This window comes from Toxorhynchites rutilus, chromosome 3, assembly GCF_029784135.1.
Source record: "Toxorhynchites rutilus septentrionalis strain SRP chromosome 3, ASM2978413v1, whole genome shotgun sequence".
Taxonomy (NCBI): domain Eukaryota; kingdom Metazoa; phylum Arthropoda; class Insecta; order Diptera; family Culicidae; genus Toxorhynchites; species Toxorhynchites rutilus.
Genome location: NC_073746.1, coordinates 46,697,746 through 46,707,450, shown reverse-complemented (window position 1 = coordinate 46,707,450; position 9,705 = coordinate 46,697,746). Strand labels below are relative to the sequence as shown.

General features: G+C 42.4%; 2 protein-coding genes across 2 annotated transcripts; both read left to right on the top strand.

The window, feature by feature from the left end:
* The first annotated feature begins 166 nt into the window (after window positions 1-166).
* Window positions 167-1,217, top strand: LOC129776495 (ankyrin repeat domain-containing protein 39-like). Its single transcript, XM_055782172.1, has 3 exons — window positions 167-302; window positions 359-562; window positions 622-1,217. Exons 1-3 carry the CDS (start codon window positions 191-193, stop codon window positions 861-863), a joined length of 558 nt encoding a protein of 185 aa, XP_055638147.1. The 5' UTR covers window positions 167-190; the 3' UTR covers window positions 864-1,217.
* Window positions 1,218-6,240: 5,023 nt separating this feature from the next.
* LOC129776313 (eukaryotic translation initiation factor 3 subunit H) lies at window positions 6,241-7,873 on the top strand. The gene is made up of 3 exons (XM_055781888.1): window positions 6,241-6,374; window positions 6,717-7,397; window positions 7,461-7,873. The coding sequence occupies exons 1-3, from the start codon at window positions 6,297-6,299 to the stop codon at window positions 7,710-7,712; spliced, it is 1,011 nt and encodes a 336-aa protein (XP_055637863.1). The 5' UTR covers window positions 6,241-6,296; the 3' UTR covers window positions 7,713-7,873.
* The last annotated feature ends 1,832 nt before the right edge of the window (window positions 7,874-9,705 follow it).

Below are 9,705 nucleotides of genomic sequence, written 5' to 3'. Positions count from 1 at the left end.
TTGCATATTCTATTAGGATATTTCCACGCTGAAGCGGTGATTTAAAACAGTGTAAAGTCGCCACTTTCCTCGCTTCAGCTAGCTATTGAATAACTTAATTTCGCATTTGTTTTCTATAATTTATGTGTATATGTGTATTATTGATAAACTAAACAGAACTTAGCTAACCGCATACAAATTAAGAACAGTGATGTCATCGCGTCACGAAGAACACGGCAATAGTCAGTGCCATTGCAGCAAATCAGCTACCGCGTCGCAATCCTTCGATGAGCTGGAGTTTGAGCGGGGTATATGGACTGTCGGTAGGACAAACAATTACTTGTTGATGAATCCCTATCAATATGCATATCCTTCCCAGCAATCGACAATGATGAAGCGAAGCTTCGCTCGCTCATCGCCAAAGGACATTTACACGACAAAGACAGATCCGGATACACGGCACTTCACTATGCCGCCCGCAATGGTCACATGTCGATTTGTTTGATTCTTCTTGACAGTGGCATCGGCATAGATGAAACAACTCACGGTGGAGCAACGGCGTTGCATCGAGCTGCAATGATGGGTAATTGATACAATTTGCTAATCCCTCTCATAATTTTTCATCGTTCTGCTTCGTTCCAGGACACACCCGCATTGTGGAGCTACTTTTGCAGCGAAAAGCTAACCCAATCCTGCAGGATAGTGATGGAAAAACGGCCCTTCACAGGGCCGTCGAGGGCAATCATTTCGAAACATGTCAAATTTTATTCCAGCACAATTCAACGCCTGCAACAATACGCGATAACAAGGGAAACACGCCGCTCGGCTTGATCAGCGATACATCACCCCAATATCAACGGCTTAAGACGCTGTTCAGCGTATAGATTATTCTAGATCAATATCCGCAATTTTCCTTTTCCTAAATATTTATTAGCGTTGTGTTTCAGTTGGTTCAGTTCAGATCGTCAACCGCGCACCAAATTCTGCACTATTTGAATTTTAGCTTGTTGTTTATTGATTTGCTTGATTTACGCGAAGCAATATAAAATGTTGTTCAGCGTGACGGTGTATAAAACAATAGTCTACTTGTGATAGTTGCTCAGAGATGTATTTATATTAAGTGTTATTACCAACAAACGAAAGCAAATTTCATTCTATTTCAAATTAGAGTACGATTTAGAAATACGTACTATGTACAATGGCACAAATAAAATATACTTTTCATGTGAAACCTTAAATATTGACTGTCGTTCGGCAACGGTTTTTCACATTTGACGAAGAAAGAATTCCTGGTCCTTCAGATACGTTCCACGCTTTACAGAGAACGGCGTTAAAGTAAATGTGTGAGACACGAAATTAGCGCGTTTCGCAGATTTCTTTAAATCGCCGTCGGAAAAAAAAACTAAGCGTTATCGCGCTTACCAAATATACCATGAAATTTGATGTTTGATTTTTGCGGGAAAACGTCCAATGAACGATCCGTGTTCCGTACACTACGACAGTACAAAGAAACAGTTGATGTGGGCGATAAACCCAAAAAGGGACGTCCGAGGTCGGTACGGTTGAACAATCGGCCTGATTCTGCGTGGCGTGTGAGGTGAGATGAGAATTGTCACTTATGTCACGCGATTCCACCAGGCGTATGCGGTGAGAAATCTCACTTGAATGAACCCTCATCGTATTCCCGCTCTCAAATATACGTGACGATTGTCACATGAACTGGGATTTTTAGGTGACGTCGATATGTCTTGAGGTGTCGACAGCGCATGAAAACAAATGAAAAATGGAAGAGGAGTGATAAGTGTCGTTTTGGGTCGTATAGAACCGATAGTAATAGTATTGTATGTTTCAATAAATTCAACTTATCATCAATTTTCACAGTGCGAGTGATGAATTGCAAGTAGTTTGAATTTTTGTGAACGCGGTAGTGAATCTGTTATCCCTCAATCAGACGAATAAGCACACCGGAATTGTTTACATTTCATGAAATCTACTTATTTTCTCTAAAATATATCTATCACATTGTGTAGAGGGTGAATGTGATCCTTTACATCCAATGTATTTCGCTTGCAATGCGTTGTCTTCCCTTTTATACATACCGTGCCTATGCAACGCATCCCTGCCGAAAAAAAATGGAAAAAAAAACAAATACGTGGATGTGGGAAAAACATGGCTGTCGTCCCATCGTTGTGATTTTTGTGTTATCGCCGGTAGCTGGAAAGATGGTTGAACACGAGTGTTTTTTTTCTCACATTTCGTTAAGGCTGATTTAGACGATGCCAGTCAGCGCTCTAGTTGAAGAATCCAATGAATAGAGAACAGACACTCTGTTCAAGTTAGAGGCCAATTACTTGTTCGATACTGGTACAAGTAGCTTGAACAGAGTGTCTGTTCTCTGTTCACTGGATACTTCAACTAGAGCGCTGACTGGCATCGTCTAAATCAGCCTTTAGTTTGTTGAAAGAGGGGAAAATGTGTAGTGATGTGCGTTTTTTGCTTGAAATGTATAGTGATGTGCATTGTTGATAGAACGGATCGGAATCGTATTAATTAAAAGTGTCATTGTGATTTTTGTGTTATCACTAATAGCTAGAAAGATTGTTGAACACGAGTTTTTTTCTCACATTTGCTTTTTTTTGTTGAATGAGGGGAAAATGTGTAGTGATGTGCATTTTTTGTTTGTAATGTTTAATGATGTACATTGTTGATGGAACGTATCGTAATTGTGTTCATCAAAAGCGGATCGCACCGACCGCGCTTGGTGCTATTAAAAGCGGATTGTGACGACCGCGTTAGATTCAATTAAAAGCGGATCGCGACTACCGCGCCTGGGGTTATAAAAAGCGGATCGTAACGACCGCGCTAGATTCAATCAAAAGCGGATCGCGACAACCGCGCTAGGTAAAATTAAAAGCGGATCATGACGAACGCGCTTGGTGTTATTAAAAGCGGATCGCGACGACCGCGTTTGGTGTTATTAAAAGCGGATCGTGACGACCGCAGTATTTATAGCGGATCGAGACGACCGCAGAGTTTGTAACGGATCGAGACGACTGTGCTTTGAAAATTTGTAGCGGATCGAGACGACCTCAGAGTTTGTAACGGATCGAGACGACTGTGCTTTGACTATTTGAGCGGATCGAGACGACCTCAGAGTTTGTAACGGATCGTGACGACCGTGCTTTGAAAATTTGTAGCGGATTGAGACGACCTCGCTTTGAGTGTTTTAGTGGATCGAGACGACTGCGTTCTTATTCAATTAGCGGACCGCGATGGTTAGAATGAATGATAGCGGATTCAGACGACCGCATTTGACAGATGTGGTAATCATATGGACGACGGTGGATGAACGATTAATTTAAAAAAACGGGGATCACTAGCGGTTAGATACTCCTCCCCCCTCTCATAGGCTGCCATACAAATGAAACACAAATTTTCGGTCCTTTCGGTCCAAAAGGTGCGGAAAGAGTTGGTGATCCACAACTTCACATCGTCAAGCGGCACATCCCGAGTGAAGAACGGTCTGGTGTGACCGATTCCGGCAAACCGGTCGGCCGCTTCATTCCCTGCGATGCCGTTGTGTCCGGGGATCCACATGAGCACAGTGTCGGGCAATTTGTACTTACTGATGGCCTGTACCCATGGATGTTTGGATCTGGTCGCACCGATGGCATCAATGGCGCTTGCCGAATCGGAGACGACCAACAACGGCTTGGATGATGGAGTTGTAGTTGTCTCGAAGATGCCGGCCCCTTCGGCCGAGAAGACCTGGCAGATGTCCGCGAGTTTCTTGCTGGAAATCAGACTATTATTATTATCGCCTACCCCAAATCCAACTCCCGATGGTCCTTTTGAGCCGTCCGAGTATCTGATCTCGTGGGGACGGTATTTTTCTGCTATGATGGCCTTGAAATATTCTAGCAGACCGATCGAGCTCGCCCCGGCTCGAAAGTTGTCCCTAATACCGTTCTCGACGAGAACAGTTGGGAACCTCCAGTCGTTCGCACCAAACCAGGATTGTTTTGCCACCGGGGGGAGGTTGGAATGCGCCACCCGCTGCAGGATCGTGTTGCTAAGGGCGGTCAGGTGGGTCTCCTCTCTATCGCTGGTTTTCGACAAGAAACTGGCAGTCCTGACTACGATCGCCGAGTCTGTGATTAGATCGAAAGGAGGTTCTCCAATTTCAGTGCAGACAGAAGCAGCTGGTGTTGATGGCAGGAGACCGGAGACAGTCCGTAGTGCTTTGTTGTAGATCGGTGCCAGAGATTTTGAGAGCTTGTCTCCAGCCAAACACGTCAGTTCAAGGCCATAGGTGAGGCGGCTGCTGATGATGGCTTTGGCCACCCGTAGCCGGATATTTCTGTGTCGGTAAACATAAATATACAACAAAATTCCCAAACGAAAAGTAGATCACTCGTTTCGCTCGTACGTATCATTCTGGAGCCGTCGAATTCGGAAGAGTTAGTGACTACCCTAGCGGAGATTTTGTTGAAACTAGGGACTTGTCCCAAAAAAAAGCAATCGAAGAATAAACCAAGGGAAATAAGTTCCCTTGTTAACATATTTTTTTCTGTATTATAGTGACTTTCAACACTTTTGGCTAATTCATCAGTTTAATTTCAGTTTTTGGGAGTATGTCGGGAGTGAGAATCGAACTCGTGACCTTTAGCGTGAGAGATAAGGATGTTATCACTACGCCAGATTGCCTCCCATTGTTAGCATCTGAGAGTTAAGCCTTTTGTCAAAACCAATAAAACTTGACAGCAACATAATCGAGATCATTTCACAAACAAGGGAATTGAATACCATACAAGTTGGATAGCAGAGCTGTAAAACGACGTGTTTGCCAGTCCAAAACTCTTATTGTTTGTGTTATATAATTTGTGCATGGCGCCAAAATAGATAGAGCGAATCAACTTTCTAATAATAATCATCATTCGAATCCGTTTATCTGTTCTCAAATTAAATTGCGACATACGGACACCATAACATCACGAGAATACGTTTTGATGAAAACGTTCATTGGGATAATGGAATGACAGTATGAGAACGACCTATTCAGACGTACGCATTAGAAGCAGATACTGTAGAATACTTTACTTACTTTTTCTTTTGGAAAAAACATTTGAGCGATTCTCCTCAATGACTTGCTGTTAACATAACCACGGCCTTGCAGAAACATTTTGCACCGAATTTTCCACATAGTTTGATATACGAGTTCCCTTCTTATACTTCTGACCGTCGAAAACATCAGGTTATGTTTTTGCCTCTGGGTTATTAACAAAAGAAAGTCAATCAAAGCAGATAAATTCTCATAAATTTACGGTATCCATTAATGTTCATATATTTAAAACTTCGTTTTCATAATATTTTATTCATTATATTGACTATGTAAACAAAATTTTCGACCCACCTTCCTATTTTTATTCATGTGATTCACCTGCAGCTTTCTTTTATCCAATACGGGTCTATGGTACTAGGTGAGGCCGTTTCGTCACTAACTTGGTTAGGGGAGCGGTATATGAAAACAGCACGGAAGAAAGTAGAAGGGGAATTATATGCTTGTAGCGTGAAAGAGACAGACTGATCACGAGCGAGCTTCGGCAATAGCGTATTGTGTTTTGTTTACAAACAAAACACAGTACACTTCCAAGATGGCTGAAGAGTGGTTTTAGCAAGTTGGCCCACCTTAGTATATACTTCTAGGCGCCTTGCTTTTATCTTGATCAATATATTCTGCGCAAGTAAAGTGAAGTGGAAGGTAAAACATAATGTCAGAATTGCCGTTCGGACGTATCCCGTAAGTTTGAACTTTTTTACATAGATGGTATCCAAACAACACTAAACATTGACTACAGTTTCGCCGGCACGGTTGATTGCCGTTATGAACCAGCACAAAAAACAAAGCTGCAAATTATGCGCCAGTGGCGGTACCACGATCAAAGCATTCCCTGGATAAATCATATCACATTAGCCGAACCAGCTGGCGGAAGCATATACATGAAGGTTACGAGGTTACTATTTTCAACGACAACTGTTTATTTCTTATACTGCTTCAAATACCTTCGACGAAATCAAATGTAACCATACCAACGTAAGTCATAACATAAACAAATCCAAACTTTTCGTCTTGCCATTCCTCATACGTCTTTTCTAAATAGTGTAAATTACGAGCCACCTGTTAACTCCACCATCTTGATTCTGCGAGGTTTACCACAGTACATTCATACGTCAAAGTTGTATTTTTTCTTCACCATTTTCCACACCTTTCACTGTTTGATGTTGTGCTGTCATCATTCCTTTTGCAGTTCTTGAAAATGGCGAGTCGTGGACCAAATCGTCGGGCAACACAAGAAGTGGATAATACCATCTCGTACGTCCAGTGCGATGGCCTGGTAAGTTTACTTTGCAAGATCTAATCTAGTTTAGTCGAATATGATGTTTTCGGACGAGTTTGACTATCTCCTAGAATTGAAAATGACCGATGGATTTTTACCATGCTGTGTGACTCGGCTGACGTTTCTTCCGAATTCCACTGATGTTTGAAGTCCGTCGAATGTTGATGCACAACAAAAAAAAAATTGCTGACAATTGAGAATTCAATGCTTCATAAAAATTATAATTCCTTTCCTAAAACGCTACATTGAAATGTTTGAAAAATGAAATTGTAATTGTTCAAATTGGATATTTGAACAAACACACAATATAAGTAATATTCTGCGATTGCGATGTTACAGGCGGCGATGAAGATGGTGAAACATTGCCACGAAGAGTCACTGAGCAATATGGAGGTGGCCCAAGGCGCTCTTCTCGGTCTGGTGGTAGATGATCGGCTGGAAATTACCAACTGTTTCCCATTCCCGAAGTCGTCGGATGAAACCATCGACGAGGAAGAGTACCAGCTGAATATGATGCGCAGATTGCGCCTTGTTAATGTGGATCATTTTCACGTTGGGTGGTACCAGAGCGCTGATGTTGGCAACTTCCTGTCGTTGCCCTTGCTGGAGTCTCAATATCATTACCAAACCAGTATCGAAGAATCGGTTGTGGTTATCTATGATACCCAGAAGTCGGCCCGTGGTTTCTTAACATTGAAGGCCTATCGTCTGACTCCCCAAGCGATCGCCATGTACAAGGAGCGCGAGTTCACTCCAGAAGCGCTGCGTAATCTGAAGGTTGGTTATGAGAATCTTTTCATCGAGGTGCCGATCGTGATTAAAAACTCGGCGCTGTGCAACATTATGATGTCCGAGCTTGCCGAAATGGTACCGGAGGAGGAAGGCACGCACTTCTTGGATTTAGGAACCGCATCGGTTCTAGAGAATCATTTGCGCTGTCTGATGGACCGGGTAGACGAATTGAATCAAGAGGCGAACAAGTTCAACAAACATCAGCAGACGGTCATACGTCAAGAACAGGTACGGCGAATAAAAACTTTGACAAATGTGTAGGTTGAATTCAAGAGATCTTTTTTTTTGTAGGATAAACATCGCATGCTGGCTAAACATGCCCAGGAGAATGCCGCTCGCATTGCCAAAGGTGAGGCAGCACTTCCAGAGGACGAGATTCAGAAGCTGTTCCGTCCGCTGCAGGCACCACCGCGGTTGAACCCGATGATTGTTTCCGGTCAGATCAACACTTACGCTCAACACATTTCGCAGTTCTGCTCCCAATCATTAGCTAAGTTGTATATGACTCAAGCTCTGCAAGGTGCCAAAGAGCATAAGCAGTAAAATGGAAACGGGTGGAACAGAAAATGGAAACTTATAAGAATAGGTGCATCGTTACACATTGACACTATTTCACTACATGATAAAATCCTGGAAGTCAATAAAGTGAAGTCGTTCTGGTTCCAAACAATACCACGGAACTACAATTGGAACGCACAACAAAATGCTTAGTTTTATTAGAAAAAACATGTCATGTTGAAAAAGATCTAAACTATTCTCTGACTATTCATGAAAATTGGAGAATTGTGCAAATTTCAATTTTTTTTAGGCGTAGGATTTCGTCTTTCGAGAACATATTATTGCTCAATTAATTATTCATGAATTTACGAGACGTTGGCACCAATCTATCTATATCTATAAAAATGGATTTCTGTCTGTCTGATTCTTATGGACTCGGAAACTACTGAACCGATCGACATGGAAATGTGTATGTAGGGGTTTTGGGGCCGGGAAAGATAGTTCGAGTGCCCTCCCCCTCTCTAAGGGAAGGCTACCATACAAATGAAACACAAATTTCTACATAACTCGAGAACCAATCAAGCAAATCGAGCCAAATTTGGCATGTGAAGGTTTTAAGGTAAAGGTAATATTATATTATCAGGCACGTAGCGTAACCGGCACGGCACGTTTCATGCAAGACAAATATTGCGTGTGTTTCAAATGTGTATGCGTATATATAGCGGAACGGCTCCGGACATACACAGCACGTTTCAGACAAATGCATGAAGGAATTCTTGAAAAGAATATTCTGCCGGTGCCGGGCACGAACTACACGGGCGAGTAGCACCATACATACAAATCAAACGTCGAAGTTCGTGGTGTGGGTGCGTTCGTCGCTCTTCGGTACGACATCGGTTCAATCACCAGCAGCATTTCTCCGCTCCGTGTGCTCTGCCGGTCCGTACAGAGAAGTTGCTATGCCTGATGATATGAATACATCATGTATTTGTCTGCCGGTGTCGGTACGTGTGCCGTTTACGCTACGTGCCTGATAATATAAAACGGCCTTTAGGGGGAACAAAACGTGTCTATGGTGAATTGACATTCCTCCTCCCTCCTCAGAGGGGGGCTGCAATACAAATGAAACCCAAATTTCTGTATAACTCGAAAACTAGGCAAATGGAACCAAATTTAGCATGTGGAGGTTTTAGGGTGCAATAATTCTTTCTATGGTGGTTACATACCCTTCCATCCTCTCTAAGTGGAAGACTGCTACGAGGTATGGCTACTAAATAACGAGACTGGTTACGAAAAAGGGTTATATTTTAAAAATTACGGTACAACGATATGCTCCCCTTCAATATACTCCCCTTGGCTCCCCACACACCTTTCCGTACGTTTTTTTTCAATAGTTCGAAGCAGTGCTGAAACTCTTCTTGTGTGATGGCTCTTCTACCAACTGAAATCGGGTACCTTTCAACGCGAATTTGATCTTGGGGAATAGAAAAAAGTCGCATGGGGCTAGATCTGGCGAGTACGGGGCATGTTCGAGCACTGAAATGCTCTTATCGGCTAAAAATTGCTTGACCGACAGCGTGTTATGGGCAGGTGCGTTGTTGTTCGTGTTTTTCGTCACACATGATTTCCAACGCGCACTAAAATTAAACCACGTTCCATTCAAACCACTGCTGCTCGCAAACTACTATAGTTACAAAAACGTGTTTTCGTACTTTTATAGCAAACACTTCAAGCTATCGAACGCACTATTCATTTTTCCCCCATCCCTCTAGGGTGCCCTCCAGGCGCGCAGTCTCGTTATTTAATACCCTCGTATACAAATGAAAAAAATTCTGCATAACTCATAAACTGATCAAGAAAAATGGATACCAATTTGACATATGCAAAATTTGATGGCACTGAGCTTCGTATTACGAAATGGGGGTAGGCATGACAACATGTGTTTGCAGAAGAGGTGAACACACTTTTAAAATTAAAATTATGAATGGAAATTATTTTTCCCAAATGAAATTAGTAATCCATGTAAATTAAAATCACC

Excerpts from the sequence above, each read along its gene's own strand:
- LOC129776495 (XM_055782172.1), top strand. The coding sequence starts at position 191 with ATGTCATCGCGTCACGAAGAACACGGCAATAGTCAGTGCCATTGCAGC. Across the intron at positions 303-358 it reads GCGGGGTATATGGACTGTCG|CAATCGACAATGATGAAGCG; the intron begins GTAGGACAAACA and ends TATCCTTCCCAG. Across the intron at positions 563-621 it reads GCATCGAGCTGCAATGATGG|GACACACCCGCATTGTGGAG; the intron begins GTAATTGATACA and ends GCTTCGTTCCAG.
- LOC129776313 (XM_055781888.1), top strand. The coding sequence starts at position 6,297 with ATGGCGAGTCGTGGACCAAATCGTCGGGCAACACAAGAAGTGGATAAT. Across the intron at positions 6,375-6,716 it reads ACGTCCAGTGCGATGGCCTG|GCGGCGATGAAGATGGTGAA; the intron begins GTAAGTTTACTT and ends GCGATGTTACAG. Across the intron at positions 7,398-7,460 it reads CGGTCATACGTCAAGAACAG|GATAAACATCGCATGCTGGC; the intron begins GTACGGCGAATA and ends TTTTTTTTGTAG.